This window comes from Prosopis cineraria, unplaced genomic scaffold (genome assembly GCF_029017545.1).
Source record: "Prosopis cineraria cultivar Desert tree isolate PC_DT_omini unplaced genomic scaffold, ASM2901754v1 PC1, whole genome shotgun sequence".
NCBI lineage: Eukaryota > Viridiplantae > Streptophyta > Magnoliopsida > Fabales > Fabaceae > Prosopis > Prosopis cineraria.
This window is the reverse complement of record NW_026555332.1, coordinates 9329913-9351690: the sequence shown is the minus strand read 5'-3', so window position 1 is coordinate 9351690 and position 21778 is coordinate 9329913. Positions and strand designations below refer to the sequence as shown.

At 27.4% G+C, this 21778-nt stretch overlaps 2 protein-coding genes across 2 annotated transcripts; one reads left to right on the top strand and one right to left on the bottom strand.

The window, feature by feature from the left end:
* Positions 1 to 11172: 11172 nt before the first annotated feature.
* LOC129311253 (uncharacterized) lies at positions 11173 to 11487 on the top strand. The gene has a single exon (XM_054953455.1). It carries the CDS (start codon positions 11173 to 11175, stop codon positions 11485 to 11487), a length of 315 nt encoding a protein of 104 aa, XP_054809430.1.
* Positions 11488 to 15048: 3561 nt separating this feature from the next.
* Positions 15049 to 20420, bottom strand: LOC129290205 (uncharacterized). Its single transcript, XM_054926922.1, is given in 12 exon segments — positions 15049 to 15337; positions 15667 to 15727; positions 17430 to 17637; position 18691; positions 18827 to 18922; positions 19009 to 19025; positions 19028 to 19064; positions 19213 to 19324; positions 19572 to 19716; positions 19843 to 19903; positions 20122 to 20248; positions 20415 to 20420. Coding segments are annotated over 11 exon segments (909 nt in total). The 5' UTR covers positions 20230 to 20248; positions 20415 to 20420; the 3' UTR covers positions 15049 to 15274.
* Between the last annotated feature and the right edge of the window lie 1358 nt (positions 20421 to 21778).

The following is a 21778-nucleotide window of genomic DNA, read 5'->3' as shown; positions in this document are numbered from 1 at the left end:
ATATCATGGACAATATCCCCACTGATCTAATCACAAGAGACCAGAGACTAGGATCCAATGAAATTAGTAAAAGCTCAATGTTTTTTTTTTTATAGGTTCGACATTTAGAATACTCTAACTAATTAATTATTGTGATCATGTATATTTGCAAAAGCGATCAACTCTTTCCCTTACAAAAGTGATTATTAATTCCCTTAAACTCTTAGGGTTTAAGTTACTTTATTTCAAGTATAAAATATAGAGATGAATAGAGTAAATTTAATAATAAATCACTACTGTAATAAAATTATCTCTTAAAATAAATATACAATTAATGAAACTCTTAAAATAAAGAATGTAATATCAAAAAGAGCTTAAATTTTGGACCAAATGTCATCAACAGCCTTTTTTTCCCAAGAAAAAAAAAGGAAAGAAAGATATGAATTAATGATAACGTATGAAAGTCGGGTACGTGTTATTCTACTAACTTTTCAATTAATTGCCTTTATTGTCCCAACTCAAACAGCATTGTCTCGTTGGAAGTTTGTGTTTTGGTCCCATTTTGTTTCTCGCCAAAAATTGATTGCCTCGTTGTCTTTTTTTTTAAAAAAAAAATTGTACGCCCTTTATTTTAAATTATTAAATATTTTTAAATAAAATTTTACATATAAATAAATTTTATTAAATACAATAATTTTATTTTTTAAAAAATATAAATTTTTAAAAATACTATTTATTTAATATATTGAAAAGAGAGAGGGTTGAAAATTAAATAAAGAAAAAAATATAATATTAGAATAAGCATATTTAATAAAATATTAATCTTCTTAAAATATCTTATATTTTGAATGCCAAATCTCTCCACAATTGTCTTATAATTTTTAATGGAGGGAGCCGTGTTTAATAAAAATAAGATTAGTATGCAGTACTAGAGACATGCACAAAACGGGATAGGATTGACACGATCCTATTTCATGTCTTGTCCTAAGAGAAGATTGTACTGGATTTTAGCTTCATCCCATTTGGGATTGAGACTGAAGAATCAAGGTAAAAGAGAGATGGTGGAAACAAAAAAAAAAAATAAAAAATTACTACTATAAAAAAAGATTATATTAGATTTTTTTTAGCCCACATTGGACACGGCTGTCATATATTTAAAAAATCAATATTGGATGATTGCAAGGATAGTGGATCGTTTGGAATCCAATGTTGAATGGTTCTTAAAAACTGTCTAGTACGTAGTTCAGCATATCATGTCTCATGGGCAAATAGGACATATTGAATGGTTATGACCATAACTATTTAATATAATAATTGTGCAATATATATTCAAAAACTATTCAAAATAAAAGAGAGAGGGTGAAAATAAAAAATAATTAAAAAATAATCAACTAGTCAATTTGACAATATTCATATCTTTAAATTCTAAGTAATTAAGCATACTTTTCACTTTTCTCCAATAAAAATCCATTCATTTTAAAGTATCATCATTCAACAATCTTCTCAAGATATAAAATAATGAGAGTTCATGTAAAACTAACATAAAATATATTATCTTGTAAACTAAAAAATCAATATATTTCCTTAAGTTATAAGTTGAAATACACTTAACAACAAACTAATAGAAAACATGAATCTTATAAAGGAAGCAATAAAATTCATATGAACCACAATAGAAATGAACATTAAATTAAGTTATACACAATATTTTGTCAAACTACATAATTTATTTATGTCCAAAACAACACAAATAAACAACCATAAATTACAAGCAATAAAATACTAGAAAAGATTATCATCATGTATCTCGTCCCATCTAGACACCATTTTTGTCCCGATCCAATCATGTCCCATCTCAAATTTTTTCACGCCGGAAATGACCCATTGCAACAAAAATAGGCTAACTAGGATCAGGACTCCATTAACATCTCTAGTATGCACACATAGAGAGAGGGAGGCATGAAAATTAAACTCCCTCTTCCACTTATATGATTCTTTACTTGATCAATTGTCACCTTGAGTAGTTGTGTTTTTAATCATATCATTTAGATTCAATTTATTTTTATACTAACATTATCATTTTGATAAGATTACTTAAATTTTATTTATTTTATGTAAATTTTTAAAATAACATATTAAAAATTGCAAAACTTTAACTTTATAAATTAACTTTAGGCAATCCAAAATAACAAACATATAGTATATACATATATCTTACACATGTTAATTTTTCAAGTGGAAACTGAAAATTATCGTTCAAAGAAGTAATTATATAAAAAATTAAATTACTAATCTATTATCATCTACCACCACTTATAAAAATGATCGGAGTGATCAAAGAAACGAAAATCATTTTGTCAACTATCACAATTCCTAGCCAAATTATTTGCAAAACAATTAATTTCTTTGACAACAATATTCCAATCCTTGTTGATGACACTAGTCATTGATTGTATTACCTTTTTCCCAAATTATAAGAGACTTTTAAAAAAATTAAATATTTTAAAATATAAAAGACTTTAAAAATATTAAATTTTTATTACATAGACTTATTTCTAATTACGTTCCCTCTAATAAGTTTCTATTCATATTCCTTTTCAATATATTAAAAGATTTTTAAAATTTTATATTTTTATTTTGAAAAAAGTAAAGTTATATAATGAAATTTAATAGTATGTAAAATTTTGTCAAAAAATATTTTATAACTTAAAACAGCAGGAGTATCTTTGTTTTTATGGATGGTTGGTGTTAGTGAGGTGTGGCAAGTAAATTTTTCCATGAACAGTAATTTTTCAAGTTCAAAATTTATATGGAAATAAAAGGCATCCTCCTTCCAACTCATTATGTTATGGATATTAATTATTTATAAGTAAATATTTTTATAGGCGCCTTTTGAGTTTTGAATCATGTCTTGATCCGTGAATTCTTGGAGTTCAACTTACTAAACTTTTGTTTCTATAAAAAATGTTTAAAGAATTAGAATACATTCAGAATTATTTTTCTCTACATTTTTTAGTTAGAAAAAATTAATCATTTGATCCTTGCAATTTTAATCTAGTTGTAACTTAATTTATTAACTTTGACTTGTTGTAACTAAATTTTTAAACATTATTTCTTAATTCAGTTCTTATAGTTTTAATCACTTAAATATTGGTCCCTATATTTTAAAAAATAAAATTATAAAGATTAAAAATATTTTGAGCATTTAATATTTATAATATCTAAATATTAAAAGATTAAAATTATAATTTTTTGAACTTTTAATCTTTAAATATTATAAATATTAAATGTTTAAATTATTTTTAATTTTTAAATTTTAAAATTTTAATATTTATAATATATATATATATATATATATAAGTAAAACTGTAAGCTGCCTTCTGTGATCGACATGTATGCACTTTTAAAAATGATGTAATTATAAATTATTTTCTATAAATAATTTTTACTAATAATAACAATAATATCTTTAAAACTTTCAGAAACAACTTTCCTTTATATCTAAATTTTCTCTCTTATGATCTCATCCATTATCATAACTTTCCAACTATCCACTATCAAGTTAGATTTTTTATCAATTTTTTTTAAATATGAAATAGTATTGCATTTAAAATAAATTACCTTAATTTCATTTTCCCTCATTTTTTTCCCATCATCTCTCCCACTCTCCTATGAGATCATAACTTTCCATAATTTTTTTCTTATTTTTGAATGCAAAAGCTCATTATCAAATTAAGCAGTTCCAAAAACACAAGGTTTTCTTCTCCTTTCTAATATCATTTAAATGTTCTATTTCCTCATCAATGAAAAATAGAATCACAATCACATAACCCTCCTCCTCTTCGGCTTCTCCTCTTCATTCACCAATCTCTTCTCACCTCCCATTTATGTCATCTCTTGTGAAGATTTTCTGTTTCTAATGGACTATGTGATGAAGTTTGTCTTGCAGGTGTCGAAATAGCCATTCAATTTATGATAAATCTCACCTTCATGTTGGATACAAGGTAATTGCACATAATTATACATTTTATAATTTTCTATTGAATTTCTCTCCATCGTTCAAAATCTCTCTTTCATAATTATGCTATATTGCTTTTGTCTTGGGTTCCACGTTTATCTATTAGCAAAGTCTCTTCGTTGTCAATTTTTTTTCCTTGAAGTGTGTGCGTGAAGCTAAGTGTATGGTTTCAGAGGATTTGATTGTTTTTTGGAATAATTATTGCAACTTAGTGTATAATGATTGTTAATTATTTTACAATTTGGCAGGTATATTAAATTTGGATGAAGAATAAGATGTACATTGCTATTGTTCTTTAAATCACTGCAAAAGTACTATTTCTTCCACTCCATGTACATTTTGGGCATCTCTTTTGTGAAATTTTGTTTTAAAATACATGGTCAATTGCTCATAATCATTTACTCAAATCATATATGGTGCATGATCCAAATTTCTTAATTTTAAATAATTTTTTAATGATCTTTCTTTAATTTCTATTTTTATTTGAATTGTAAACGTGAAACAAATTAACAGAAATTTTAAAATTTTAATTTATATATAATATGTATTTGAAGATGATGATATTTGATATTTTAATATCTCAACTATGCAATATTTGAAATATTTATATTTTTGTTGAAAATCAAATTTTTAAGATATATATCATATACAACCATAATAAAATTATAATGCATCATAGATTCATATACCCTCACACGATTTAATAGAAAAGATGCTGTCATATAAATTTTATATTTACCTCATAATTTTAATTTTTCAAATGTTGAATGTTAGAAAAAATTTATAAACTATCCAATCATTAGATAAACTTGTAGATGCTAAAAAAATAAATTGTGTTGTGATTTACAAAAGTTGGCATCAATAATCTTATTATTTATAATCTTATTAGTTAACATTGCAATTTATTTTATATAAACTTTTTTCATCTATATTACTTAATATCTCTCCATTAATTAATTTGAATTTGAATGGCATTTGGCATCTTTTATCATAGTATGTGATTTTATATACATTAATTAATTGATTCTAATATGTTCTTCATTAGGGGATTGATTTCATCATATAAATATATTTACTTTTAATGTGTCTGTTAATTAATATACATAGCCTTATGCTGATTTGGTAGTTAGGAAGCTCCCATGGTTGCCACCATAGATCCAATTGGTGAGGAAGTACTCAAAATTAATGATGAAGGTTCCCATAATTTTGATATCACACTGGGTATATTGTGTACCTTTTACTATCTTCTTTCACTTTTTTCCATGCATATGAATTTATTCCAAATTAAATACAAAGGATTCTATTATTCCTTTTCACTATAAATTTCATTTTACTATATATTGTAATTATAATTATAGTTTGTAATTTTTTTTACTTATTTGTAAGTTATGTGTTTTATAACTTTACTATGCAAAAATTTCAAATGTCATTAGATCTAAATGTTCTCCAAGTGTTTTGTTTTTTCATATATATTGATCATGTTAACTTTTTTTTTTAATCAACCTTTGTTGTAAGTATTCTAGATATCCGATGTATGAAAACAAATAAAGTCAATCTTAAAAGTAAAGTAATAAATTAATATAGAACATATAACAATAATTGCATGTTTTTAAATTGGTAAAGATTCAGGATTTTTAAATTATTTTTTTGGGACTAGCTATGATCTCTTGGACTTTCTATTTGTTCCTTTTTTTATTTAGAGAAAGTTCTTTTTAAATGAATAAGTTAAATAATCATTCATAATTACAATTCAATGCAAATTGAATTGATAAAAAAAATTAATTTTGGCATTAAATTAATTGGAATCATTTTCAATTTTTTCCAAATTAATATAAGATTAACTTTTGGCATATATCTTTTTCAAATTTATTTTGAAGTCTAGTCTACTTTAAACTTAACTGTACCATAATTTTAATTAAAAATCTACACAAAAATATGTTAATTAATAAAAAATATTATTCTAATGTTTATAATTTTAATTTGAAACCACCAGTACTTTATAAATGTTAATAGCTAGGATTAGAAAGTTTAGTTTTAAAACTTACTTTCACCTAATAACATTTTATATTCTGAATAATTATTAAGTATTATTATTTACTTAAAATTATTTTATTTTTTTATACAGCCCGTGTGTCATACGGGCTATGCACTATTTTTTTAATAAAAGATGGCAATTTTCACTTTTTAAATTGCGTGAGGATGGTGGTAGTTGATCTATTGCGTAAAAGATGGTTCTTATAGTTCTTAACTTTTAACATGTCTTTAGAAAGTTATCTATTGGAGATAAAAGGCTATAATACGTTGAAGGCTGCTTTCATGACTCATGAGGATTGATCGGTTTTATTATTATTATTATGTTATTATTAATGGAAAGACTTTAAAATTTTTATTTATAACAAATTAAAAAATTATTACTTCTTTTCTAAAAATGATTACTTGTTTTTTTAATTAACTATTTTAGTTTCATTTATTGATAATTTTCAGAAAAAAGGTTATCACTTCCTATACTGTTTTAGTCAATAACCCAATCAAATTAGTTATTTTTCAATTTATAATAGTCATTGAGAGCAAATATGTCATTTGTCAAAAATTAAAATGCCAGACAAGTTCCTAAAGACAAAATAACAATTATCGCATTTTGAAATATTAATTGTCATTAGTTGCATATTTTAGGGATATTTTTATACATGAGAATTTTCATAAAATATAATTTTTATACATGAGTATTTTCATAAAAAAATAATAAAAATTAAATATTGTATTAAATTAAAATTTTTGGCTAAAAATATTAAATCAAATTTTATAAAGTGATTTTGTTTTGGGAAAGTTAATCATTATTAATACTGGGATTAGCACAGAATGGATCAAATTATATAGCTTGATTAAAACAAAATAAATTATAGGAAACTAATTCAAAAGTAAAAAAGAACTAATATACTATTTGAACCCCTGAATTATAGATTCAGGGGTGATTTAAATTTTAAATTTTTAAAAGATATATTTTGAATTTTAAATAGTTAAAGTTGGAATAATTTCACCTCTACTATTAAATTTTAAATAAATGTATGTCAAAATAAGACCCAATATGTAATTTTCACTGAATGAGGTTAGGAAAAAGAGGGATAGTTAAATTTGATAAAAATCACATATTATGCTTTAATTTAAAAAAAATAATAGACATTTGTTGAAAATTAACGGTGGAAGCAAAATTGTCTCAAATTTAATTAATTATAGTTTAGAATGTACTTTGTAAAAGTTTAGAATTCAAATTGTCTTTAAATTTATAGTTATGATTCAAATTACATATCAACAAATAAAAACTATAAGAACTTACAAATTAATCTTCTCTATTTAAAAATTATAATTTTGTCGCATATAAAATGGGTAATACATATTCAATATTTTTAAATTTTTAATGTTTTCTAAATGAAATGTACCAATTCATCTTCCTCCTTGAAACTAATGTGCCATACGAAGCAAATGTTTTTTTTTAATTTTTATAAATTAAAATTGTTTTAAGAAATTAATTTTTAATAACATAAATTAAAATTAAAATTATGTTTTATGTTTTAGCTTATTAAAATTAAATTGTAGTCGAATGTTTAAAAATATAAAATATTTTTTGAGGAGTTAGAAGTTGAATGTTAGATGTTAAAAAATAAGACAGTTATAGTATTTTAAAGTGTAATTAATGTATTTTTTTAAAAATGCTTGTAATAAATAAATAAATTTATATTATTTTAAAATAAAATATATTAGTAAAGAAAGGTAAATATGAAAACATGGTATTAGTTTGAAGATAATTGACTACTATATTGGAGGCAACTAACATTTAAATAAAAATAACTTATATTTTAAAATAAAATGTTAGTAACATTTTTTGTATATTATGTGAAAATAAAATAAATTATATTTATATTTATTATTCTAACAATTAAAAAAATTCTAATATCATACTAGGAATAAAAAATATAATTAATTGAAGTTATTAAAGCAATCAAGCATCGGATCCAACGCGGATTTTTTAATTTTTATAAATTAAAATTGTTTTAAAAAATTATTCTTAATAACATAAATTAAAATTAAAATCATATTTTATGTTTTATCTTTTTAAGATAAAATTGTACTCTCCCCTTTAAAAATATAAAGTATTTTTTGAGGGTTAAAAGTTTAATGTTGAATGTTAAAAAATATAAAGTTTTTTTAAAGTTTTAAGGTATAATTAATGTGATTGTGTTTTTTTTTAAATTCTCCTGATAAATAAATAAATTTATATTTATTTTAAAATAAAATATCTTATTAAATAAGGATAAATATAAAAATATGATATTAATTTAAAGATAACTGCCTACTTTATTGGGTGCAAGATTTGAAAAAAAATATTTCATATATTTTTTTATAAGCAAAATGCCTTATATTTTCAAAATAAAATGTAGTAATATTTTTCATATAATATGACAATAAAATAAATTATTATTTATATTTATATATTCTACTAACTAAAAAAATTCTAATATTATACTAGGAATTAAAAATATAATTAATAGAAGTTATTACAGAAATAAAAAAAACTATAGTTGTTTTTTGCGTTTTTAAAAAATTAATAAAATTCAATTTTCACTCTTCTCCTCCATTTCTCTTAAACTATGTGAACTAATGTTCACAGGTATAAAATCTAGTTAGTAATAAAATTATAAAAATTAAAATAATGTTAAAATTTCTTATTAATATTTTAAGTAATTAAACTCTTTTAATCTTTATAAATATTATAAATATAAAAGGTTCAAAATATTTTAATATTTATAATTTTATTTTTTAAAATATAAAAATTAATATTTAAGTGGTTGAAACTATATGAATTAATTATAAAAAAAAATTCAAGAACTGATTTATAAATGAATTAAAACTATAAAAATTAAGTTATAATGAGTTAAAATTTAAAAATTGAGTTACAATTAAATGAAAATTATAGAAACTAAATGATTAGTTTTTTCTAATTATTTATCTCTTAAACTATAAATTTAATTGTTAAATAAAAAATATTTATATTGAATATGGGATAACTTTTTGGAAAAATAACAATTAAGGACCTGCTAAGAATATTAATCCCAATTATGACTCGTGAAATTTTGAAATCAGAGTTAAAGACCATGGTCCTTAACTGTAATAAAAAAATATAATTTGTGAGGTGGGATTCACTAACGCAACTTGAGAATTCATTAACCCAACTTGAAAAAATTACTAGCATATATTGTGAAACATGAAACCCTACTTGAAAATGAAATGTTAACAAAAAGCACCAGTTGGAAATTCACTAACTAAACTTAAAAAAATTTCTAACATATATTGTGAAAAAATGAAACCCCACTTAAGAATCATTAATAAAAAGTGACTTATTCAAATTAGTATTTTTTTTATTAAACAATCGATTCCCAAATAAAATTTTATATTTTCACAATATATGTTAGAAATTTTTTCAAGTCGAGTTAGTGAATTCTCAATGGCGCTTTTTGTTAAACATTTAATTTTCAAATGGGGTTTCATGTTTTCATAATATACATTATAAATTTCTCAAGTTGGGTTAGTAAATTTCTAAGTAGCAATAATAAATTCCACCTCACAAATTATATTTTTTTTAATTATAATTTTGATCTGTAATTGAAATTAATGTCTCAAATTGATCCTTAATTATCATTCTCCCTAACTTTTTCTGTGCCTGCCTCCCAATTGACAGTACATGCATGATGATCGTCGAAATAATAAGAAGGGAAAAATGTGAAATGACCTTTTTAAAAGTGATGGGAAATCATTAGGCTGCCAAACACGCTGTATGGAAGTCTTGGGTAGTGGTTTAGCGCTTTTACTATTATGATTCCTCTGTTTTTATATATAAAATATTTTAAAAAATTTATTTATTTTTAAATATACAGAGTAATAATAATATTTTTAAGTATTTAGACAATTTTATTCTTATTTTAAAAAAATAAAATAGATTATTAATTGTATGTTTTCCCTATCACCATCATGATATTTATTATAATATTATTAAGGATAAAACTAAAAAATTATTGTGTTTTCATGTGAGTTCAACTAAATAATAAATTTTTATTAATATATGAGATTCAATTAAAAATATTTTATATATGAGGATGGATGAAGTAATTGAATAGAATATATATTTGAGCTTCCGTCTTTCATGCTCTATGATCTGTGCATTATCAAATGAAATAGCCTTTTGATTAAGTTGCTTCACACACCATCTTTCATAATTATGAGAAACCGTACATTCTTTTCTATCTTTGATATAAGGCAAATTTTTAAAGTTTTTTTGCCTTTAATATATGACAAAGTTAGAGTAGTTATTTTTTCCTAATTTGTTCCCTTGTTTATTTATTAATATTTTAATTCTTATACAAAATATAATATGATTATTAATTGCAAAGAAGGATAAAATTGGGAAGTTATATTTTTTGATATAGCTATTTGATTTGAGTTATTTGAGCATTGTTGGGTTAATTGGACAAGATATTTTCTATATTCACAAGGTCTTGAACCCAAGACTTCTTGCTTAAGAGGTTATAACCCCTTCGAGTCATATCCACGATTTGCGAGATTCCAAACAATCAATTGATAAAGATCATGAAGTAAAACCTGGAAGTCCAAATTTCATGGAGACAGAAGAGAAGAACACGGCCAAGAAAGATTTCTACCACGTGGGCAAAAGAGAACATCATGGCAGGAACTAGCAAACCTGAACTTGCATTTTGAAAAGCTGGGACCAAAACTAGGAATCATGGAGGACGGTTTGAACATCGTTGTTTTGGTAAAGAAGTGAGTAACTAGAAAGCTTGGGTTCGTACTGGGCTTAAAGGAGGATTTCTGGCTAGAACACATTGATCATGAACACAGAATGGAGTTCTTTGGTGCGGAGCAACATGATTGGATTAGAAGGAACGTTTAAATCACAGAAGAAAGCACTTAGTGTTCCTTATAATTCTTACTTTCTATTGCACGCTAGCTTCTTTAGAAAAGGCATAATGAAAGAATATTCTAGAATAAAACTACCTTGCATGCAACCATTAATGCGCAAGCTTTAGCCTTTATTAATACATTCCTTGAATGTCGCACTAAACTTAAAGGAACTGTATGGAGGAAACAGGATGGTCTTATCCTTAATGGCAATTGGACTTCATCGAACGATGATTGGCTTAATGAATGTGGATGGTGCTTTTGCTACAAACCAGAATATTGTGGGTTGTGGTGAATTCAAAGCCACGTTCATGTACAAGATGAATGATAGGGATCCTCTTCATGCCGAGCTATGGGCATGCCTGTGGGGATTGAAAATGGCTTGGGATTTTGGAACTCATAAACTTATCCTTAAGTTTGACTCCTATGACGCCGTTGAAGCAATCAATGGAGCAACATTCCTCAACCACACAAACTTTGTTGTCATTTATGAGATTAGAGACCTGTTAGCTCGTGATTAGGAAGTGCTTCTGCAGAAAATCTCAAGAGATGTTAATGAAGCTGTTGATAATCTTGCAAAGAAGGCTCTTTCGTACATGGCTGGATTGTACCCTTTACTTTCCCTTCCTGTGAAGAAAGCTCTTTCGTGCGTGGCTGGATTTCACCCTTTAATTTCCCTTCCCTTCTGCATAAGTTAATTACTTTCTTACAACAAGACTTGCCTGCTATTAATTAGTTTTTCCTTCTTTATCAAAAAAAGAAGTTATAACCCCTTCTACTAGGATCATTGGTTACGGTAAGTTACATATTTTTTAAATAATTTTAAGAGTATAATTACTATTTTTTAATAAGTAGAAGTTAGTTAAGTTTACTTTATATTAAAAATCAAAGGAGTAATCTATCATAATGGAAGAAATATTAACTAGTTTGTGTCAGAAAGGAAACGGATTAAAGAAACATTTATAGATACCATGGATTTATAGGAGAATCCAATAAATGTCTCAAATAAAAAAATAAATTATCTATAAGTCCTGTCCATAAATACCAGAGTCTAACATGTAAATATAAAAAATTTCCTTGTAAATGAACAAAGAGAGACGATTAATTTTTTTTTTTTACATGAGACTTGAATTTAAAGAAAAAAAGATTTTGAAATGATGATTGGTGATAGTGGTTTTTGTTGAGCCCTACACATGAGGTGGGGCTCACCACGCTACTTGTCCAGGAGGGGAGGACCAAGAGAGTGTCTTTCCCTCCCAAATGTGAATATCCCAAATTGAGTATTGTTTCCATGTTTAGCATCTGTGAAAAACGAACCGTTTTGAAATTATACTGAAATAATTTCAAAACATAATTATAAATGATCTGGTTTGTGGATAGGAAATATTTGAAGCTATGGACTATGGTGTGTGAGTGTGTCTTTTTTTTTTTTTTGAAACAACTGAATTTATTTGCTTAAAAAAAACAAAGGAAGCAATTGAATCAGAATTGAGTGTTAATTCTTGTGAGAAATTGTTGGATAACTAGGAATCCTTCAAATCGTGACTTAAATAAGTAGATAGAGAATGCAGCAATGTGAATTCCAAGAACTAATGCTACCTCTCTTGAATTTTATTTATTAGAGAATGTCATAAAATTAAGACATTATAAAGAGGCATTAATTTAAAGGAGCATGACATTTAAATTGTAGAAAGGAAAAAAAATAATAACAGATAGATCCCCAACAATTTTTCAAAAAATAATCACAATTATCAATTCAAACAGTTACAAATTAAAAGTTACATATGAAACTTAACCTAATATGCAAAACTTTTTTTAAAATTGACTATCATCTGAATGCAATTATTTGAATCAAGTAATTGCAATTCATTTTTTTAAAAAAAATATCGAGAATCTAACTATTATTATTTCAACTTTATGAGACGTGATTACTGTCGTCTCTTAATTTAATTGGGCAGACAGTGACATTCATAAACATGATTAATGCACATAGCACACCTTTCTTGACCAATCCCACACACGCCTCAATCGCACATTCTGAAGTGTAATTGCAAAGGGCACATGCAATTCCATCTTTCCATTTACATTCATCACCACTCTTGCTGCTTCTGATCCCAATCCTTCATCAACATATCAAAATTAATATAGAGCATCATATCAACAAGAAAAAAAAAAAACAAGAAATCATGTTTTTTCTTTTAAGTATATAATTTCATTCAATTCTTCATCAGAATAATACCATAAACTAGTTAGCCAAAAAAAAATTATTGCGTAAAAATCATACATATAATAATTAAATTCTAAAAGATTAAATTAATGACAATTAGATGATTAGATCCCCAAAAAAATTTTCTAAAAATAAATTGTATATATCAATTCAAACAAAAACTTCTGCTATAATCTGAGAGAGTTATATTTAATAATTAATTGTATGTATCAATTCAAACAAAAACTTCTGTTATAATCTAAGAGTTATATTTAATAATTAAATACTTATTTACAATTAAAATTTCTAAATTTATAATTATTTAGATTGATGTTTTTGACTTATTTTTCAAAAAACTTTGTAGGAAACTTATAAGTCATTAATTCAATATTATAAGACCTAACTATATTTCTCCTTAACTTTTGGTAAAATATATACTTCTATCGAGATTCATTTTTCATAAAAAAATAATAAAATAAAAATAAGAATATGCATATACGCACACATAGTAATTTTTGGCACTCATAATACAATGAAACCACCAAAAAAGGAATAAATTAAAAAAAACATCTAATCAAACATAAAATCTCTGGGTGAAGAAAAACCATGCATATAAGCCAACAATAGTTAGCTAGGTCCAGTAAAAAAGGCTAATACGATACATAGTGAACCAACATTTAATTTTATTAAAAGTTGTGTCAGTATTTGATTATATCTTAAATAAAATTAATTCAATAAAAAGATATATGTAAAATTAAAAAAATTTCAATATGTATAGAGAAATGTCACTATCAAGGTTGCTCTACATGCGTCAATCATCTTTGTCAATGTCACTATCCTCATTAATTCCTCTTTCATTTTCCAGTACTTCAGTTCATCTCATCAATAAATTTCGTATTCTTTGTTATCAATTTCAAGAGAGCTACCTATGTGCGGAGGGCCTAGAAGTGGAAACATCTAAATTTATTTCTCTTTAAACTTAACGTGCTCAATTCTCACAAATAAATTAGATCCAAACTTTCACATCTTCATTTTCTAGATGCTATATAGTCAAGTTATATATTCAACAATCATAGGAATCAGTTTTGCTGTCCAACCAAACAACTCAAATCCTAATTCAACAGTGTTCTGACTGGTTTAATAGAATACTATATTTATAACCTATTTAACCGCACTAAAACCCATTAACCCTTGAAATAATATCTTGACTGGTCATTTCAATATCTTGTTTTAAATACACAAAATAGCTTCAAATATTTTCTGTGCACATGCCACTCCATTTATAATGAAATCATTCTTCAAACCCTTGTCTATCATTATGGTACTTGACTGGTATAGAATACAATTACCGTTCCTATTTAAAAAAAAAAAGTTATTGCCCTTCCATTTGATTCTTGTCTGTCCACACAGCACAGTTCCCGAACCACTTGTACTAAGATCTTTCTTCAAATTTCTTGTCTATCATTATTTGATACTTTCAGGATTCCTGTTGTTCAATTTGACTCATACACATGCCAGACTGCAAGCATTTCTGGGCAATGCGTGCATCCATAAAGCAGAGAAAAATGCATAATTGGTATTTAAAAAAAAAAAAAAGCATAATGACAGAAGTATGAACTAGCCAAATAACAATGAACTAGATTAAGGACATTCATTATTGCCTAAGATAACATATCACCTACCTGGACCTAGTGAAGTTGAGAATGGTGAATTGGATAAAGTTTACTTTTCAGTTTTACTAAATTTGTCAAAACACAGCACTTGTCAACTTCAGGGAATTTCCACATCCCACTATCATTTTCTTCAACAAAATTATAACTTGTGGGTATTTTTCTACAAATCAGCGAGACGTAGTTGCTTACGTAAGAAAGAATTTTGACATATCATAATTCTGTTTTAAACCGTGCAGCAACCCCAATCAACTGCACCTAAATTAGAGCTCATAAACATTCTTCCACGTAAGACAACTCTACTGGAGAACCCTATAGCAAAGTGCAAACATGCAATCCTTGAACCTTCTATCAAGTAATATCTACCTTGAGAAAAATGAAACAAGACAAGAAGAATATGAATGCAGCAAGAATACATAGTTGTAGCAATGATCACTCCTCCTTTGAGCACATTGAAGAGACCAACTTGACAATCTGTGTCATTGGTGCATCATTCTGCAGGAAATAATTTTAGTTAAAATTAGCCACATAGTGTTTCTTTTTGTTTTCTTTTTAAAATGATCACTTCAATTGAACAAGTTTTATGGAAGTTGGTGTCAGCTACACATAGTTTCCATAAAACCTATTAGTATTTCATTGAAAGAGTAAAAGTTATCATCTAAAGTCCAATCACCAGATGTATCTATGTATAAAGTTTGACATTATGAAGTTATTCTTCATCAATATATAGGTACCATAGGAAATAAACATAATTGCCATTGTGGTCATATATTGGAAGAAACCAAAAATATGATGATATATTGCATTGTATCTGGTCAACTTACCAGAAGAACAACATCAAACGATTCTTGATAGCAGCTAAGTGAGTTCTCAATGTTGTGATTCCTGATAAAAACAAAATGGTACAGCAGCTCAGTAATTTCTTGTTTTTTCAAAACTACTACACCAAATTACTGCAAGAAAGGGAAATTAGAATTTGAAGAACAACTATAAAGATGTCCATTTGCAGACAGAATAAACATTCAAAGAAACAGGAAGACATTGCTCAAACTATATCAGGTCATTTGAGAAGACAAAACAAAAGGCTTCTCTGAGAATTATGTCAATTATGGCATAATATCCAAAGACTTCCTACAGTCGTCCCAAACCCTCAAAGCACGATGAACAAAATAGAATCAGATCGTGAATGTAACTTGTGGCATTATGCATTTAGGAGGTAGAGGAAGAAGGGCCAAAAAAAAAAAAAAAAAAACCCTATCACATCCGGAATCTAGATCATAAAACAGGTGATATCAGTTTAATTTTTTTTTTTAAAAAAATGATGACAATTTGCTTTTCAATGTTCTTTGGCCTTTTATTCATAAGCTGAGCTAGCAAAGTTTAATGTTTTCTCAATTATCCCCCTCATATGCTGTCATTCAATGCTTTAAATTAAAGCTACTAAGAATCTTTTGGAAAAAAGTTGAGAGAACTTGATTAAATACTTATTTTGCTATCGCTACAATGTTGCTTCATTCCTCTCTTGAATCAGCTCAATGTCGACATTTTCATAAACCAGTTCAATATCAATTTGCTATGAACCTACTTGCAACTGATCAAACTAAACAAAATTTTATTGTGTGAGAGAGAGATGAGCCATCAGTCCAATATAAACCACCAGTTTTGTATTTTTATCCTCAAGCTTTACTTGCACAGCTAATTTAGGATGCACTTGGCAGACAATTATTTAGTCCTCCCTCCCATCCTTCTCCGTGTAGATATAAGACAGCAGGAAACCATCTAAATTGTAACGCAAAAGTTTTTTATTTTTGTTTTCTTCTGTTAATTTTCTTCCCAGTGTACTCATACATGTATTATTTTTTTTAAAAGAATGAATCCCTGAATAAATTTGGGAAAAAATAATTTCATAAATTGACACAACTGACTTCAAGAAATTAATTAGCTGATCAATTATAGATAGAATGTTTGCATTTTACATCACCATTATTTTGACATGTGATATAATGTCAAAGAATCTGACTATGTTGCAACTTAAGTATAAGATACTATCAATGATTATTGTATCATTATATGATTATGATAAAGAGTAGATAAACACCAAAATAGTAATAGTTGTTGGTGGTCTTTATACGAGCATCCACAACACAAGCATATTGTTGTACAAATATATATCTATATTTGTGAAATATTACAGTGAATTAAAAAGAAAAAAAGGAAAAAGGCAAAGGGATAATACAGATTAAGGAGTGTAAGACAAATGATCTTCTTTCAACAAGGCACAAGACATATAGAGAAAGAAGATCGAGCAAAACAGTCTAGATGTCTCGATGATATACAAGTGTATCTTGATTTTCATTCATCAAATTGGACAAAATCCCATCAATCAACCATAGTCCCCTGGCTTTATCAAGGGCATGGAACCAACCATTTAAAAACTATCACAATGAAATTAGGTGACCCACAGTGACATTCATATGTTCTTTTCATAATTGGAGATAAATTTTACACGTTTCTTTTCTTAATTGTGTATGTGTGTGTGTGTGTTTGTTGTTATTTGACACGGAAGAAAACAATACTTTTAACTTACAAGAACCCCACAGATATTCGAGTCTCGTAATTCAAACCATCAGACATTCCCAAGTCTCCAACGTGGTCACCAAGAAGAAGAACATTGGTTCTATTCTTGACCGAGGCATTGTCTTCAGTAGGATCATCCCCATCACCCAAATGACTATGAACAGGAGTACCCATATCAAGGGCATGTTCATTTTTGTTAAGGCTATGAATCAATTTTCCTGTGTGAATGAAGTTGGTATGTTAGGAAAATACAGAAAGGAGATTTTTAAAAGCCACCAAAGATTATTGGTTCATAACAAAGCCAATGAGAAAGATTCAGCCAAGTAAAATGTTGCAATTCAGCTACCTCAGAATATAGTAATTATCCAATGAAAGCTATATGGGAAAATCTATCAATTTACAGTATTATAACTATATATTCAATTATTGTGTTTTCTAGCATGGCAAAGCATGCTACTGCAACTCATAAGGATTGCATATTACTGCAACTTTTTCAGGTTACTAAATCTAAATTCGTTGTCTGTGTCTATATGTCAACATCTTCAATATTGTAGTATGAGGAATTCCAGGTAGAAACTGGAGAGCCATTATTTGATTACACCCAGGGAGACAATAATCGTAGGGCAGTAGATAGAGAAATATGCTAGTCGATACACAGAAGTAATTATTATTAAAGTGTCGATTGTCAACTAGACAAACATTTACGTTACTTTACATACTAAGATGCTTGAAGCCAGTTATTAGCAATAGCAAGAGGTATTAGTGGTCCTATAACACAAATGATTCAGTGATGCAGATTCCTGAACTATTTGCTGATCTAACAAGAAATTACTGATAGATTATCCTCACCCATGCGTCTTAAGTAGATAATTTCTCCAGAAGGATCATTATAATTAACAGAACTTCAACTGAGACTTGAGAGCTCATATCGTAAAGAATTTGGTCAGGTTTACATTGCCTTAGAGGTTATATAATTTGGGCACTCCTGACATTCATAAGCTCACCTAGGATGTTACTCAAGAATTCCTGCGTCCTGACATCGACAATGTTATTTCACACATTAAAGTATTGACATAATATAGGCCATCATTGGCTGTATTCCTTCCATGCATGGAATCAATTAACGTAGCAGTACACAACAAGACACGTGTAAAATTTAAAACATTATCTGCCAAATCCTAAGTGACATCTTCATAAAGACTTCCTCATTTAGGAAATGACAGAACAAGTACTGAAGACCTTCACATTGTTTTTCCAAAAATTTGCATCACCCTTGTTGGAAATAAGGAAAAAAAAAAAAAAAAAGAGATTCTGAAATGAAGAATTTTAAAACGTGTATGTCAATTTCAAGAGTGATATGAAGAACCAACATGACACAGCTAATCGACATTGACTACATGGATGCACCTTTAAAAGATGCAGGTGGCCATCATCATCAAACACCATTCTGTTGGATACTATCCTCACATTTGTGAAAATTCTATGAAGTTTTTGTCTTAGAACCTGTTACAACCAAAAGAAGAGTCCACTGCACTTAAGAGGCAAAAATAACAACAGAGTAAAGCATAAAAAAAATTGAATATGCAGACCTCTTCTATGATATCACCAAGCCTGCAGAGAATATTAACACAGGAATGCCTTTTTCCTGCAAAGTACAAGTGGAAAATGGGAATTCATGTCAGTTTGCATACCATATTGAGAAATCATATTCAAGTGATTCACTTTATATAAGAACACATTCACTAGATGAAAGAATGGCATGCAGAACATTTTCCAAAATATAGGAAATATACCTCCAAAAACTCAAATAGTTCGAAAACACCCTCCCTGAAAGCAATGTTGCCATTAGCAACAGACTGTATTATTGACTCATTTGTAAGTCCCCCCTCAATTAAAAGAGCATGACTTTACTCCACCTAAATGAACAATTAGCAATATGAGTGTTTGAAACCAAAGTAGGCTATTGCAGAAGCAAGATTATTCATAGACTTATAGATGATAAAGTTAGTTTAGCAACCACGATATGAACTTGTGAATTCAATTTTATCATCATGTTGGAAATAATCAGTGATTATGCAGTTAAAGCAGGACGCATTAGTGTCGATATTGAATGCTATTCCTAAATTAATGCATACTTTCTCCACTGGGAAACTGCGTCACATACCATTCTTCCATGAGCTTAGTTTTCTCTTCAAGTCCGATATCTGGTGAAAATTCTAATGGGTGGTAATACTCATATAACTCCTGTCTTTTGGCATCGTACTTTGGATTACCCTGTTGCACAAGGCCATGACTGCCTGCACGCTTTTAGGGATAATAGACCTAAAATCCATCTGACAGTTCTCTCCCTTCCTTAGAAAGAAATTTCATAAAAGCAACGATTTGAAAACGGAGAAATTAGAGAAGATTCATAGAGAACGTACTTTGCCCTCGACTTCCATTAACCCAGAACTTGGTTAATGTGGCATCAAAATCAGCAATCACCTGGCACCAGAAAATTGTGAATATAATGATGAATTGAAAACTTGATTATGCACCATGAGAGCATAGCAGAAACTAAAACCGGCACCAAATGCGACCACTTTTCTCAGACACTACATGGATTGAATTCACTGAGACGATAAAAATCATGAAATAACCTATAAAAATGTGACTCTGTATTATTATGAGAAACGTTAATAACCAAAAATGCATATGAAAACCTGAAGTTTTTGAGGACCAGCTGAACGAATTGCTGCAATTTTATTGGCCAGCGAATCAGGGTCACCCACAATCAATTCTGGATCTCCGTCGGCAACACTTTCTTCCATTTCCAAGTGTTTCCAAAACCTAAACAACAAAACGAAACCTTGAAAGAAAAGAAATATGGACGCAATCACAAGGCTATTTGAAGAGCGAGGCCCTATGTAATCCCCAAAAGGAAAAAAGAAAAATGAAGCTCACGGAAAGGTAAAGGAAGGTTTGAGAAAGAATAACATCAAAGGAGGGAATTAACCTGAAGCAGCGGGCGAAAGAAAGGTTGGCGAAAAGTGCCAAGGGTATGCTGGTAAAGCCATTAACGCGAGAACTCATCTCGCTTAGCGAGGGGGGAGGGGGGGGGGGAGTGGGGGTGGAGAGCTTAGAGATTTTTTTTTTTTGTTTTGTTTTTTGGATCAAAAAGAGAGAGCTCACAGACAATGCCACGTAATCATTAACGAAGCCTGGCGCGTATTTATTTTTCCGCGGCCCCGAGGACCTTTTAGTTTTTTAACGTAAAAATCGCGAAGTTAGTTAGTAGTTAGTGCTCCATCACGTCGCAAATTATCATGTACACCCTCCGATTTCATTTATAAATTATATTTTATAAAATTTATTTAATCTTATTTATAAATTATAATTTAACTTTATTTTTGTAAAAAAAATAACATAACATTATTTTTTATATTTTTATATAAAAATATATTATAATAACACACTTTTATTTTTATATTTTTTTGTATTGATATGATTGATGAAATTGATAAAATAATTTATAAAGAGAATTAAAAGAATAAATATTAATTTAAAATATTTTATAATTAACAAAAAAACATATTTTTAAAACATATATGTAATGAGTTTTAAGATGAACTAAATTTAAGAAATTAATTAATGTTTATATATTTTTTTAAAAAAGAAAATTTTGTGTTCCCATATTTGAGCCTATTCTATCAGCTCAATCAGACTTGAACATTTAAAAAAAAAAAACACAAAAGAAATATCAATCTCACGGCCTTTAGATTTTTTGAGTAATCAATTTCAGTCCTTTCGGCTAATATATAATATATATATATATCAGTCCACCACTTATAAGGATCCTTTAAAAACAAAACAAAAATGTAATTTTATTAAATGAGGTCCTAATTTTTTTTTAAACTTTTTCATCTTGGCTGTGAGGCTTAGCATGAATTAAGTGTTTTAAACTGTAGACTGAAGATAAACCTTCTTTATAATTTTCTCCCTTTGCCAGAGACTTGTTCATTTTATAAAGGGTTTGTGATGTAGTACATTTTTAGAAAAAGTATTTCAATCTAAATTTCTTGACCAACAGGATAAAAAAAGAACTTCTTAAGGCCTAAAATTTTACTATAGACCAATACTAATGAAATAAAATTAAAATGTCAAAAAAAATGATAAAATTAACTCTTTCATTCCATCAAAACCGTGCACACAAGCAACTTCAGTAAAAAAATTAATTGCTATGAAATAAACAACTTCAATATAAAAAAATTTATAATTTTATTTACTATGATAATAATAGTTTGAATAAAATAAGTGAAACTATGTACACTAACAACACTTATAAAAAAAATTAACCACTTCATTATAGGAAATGAATAA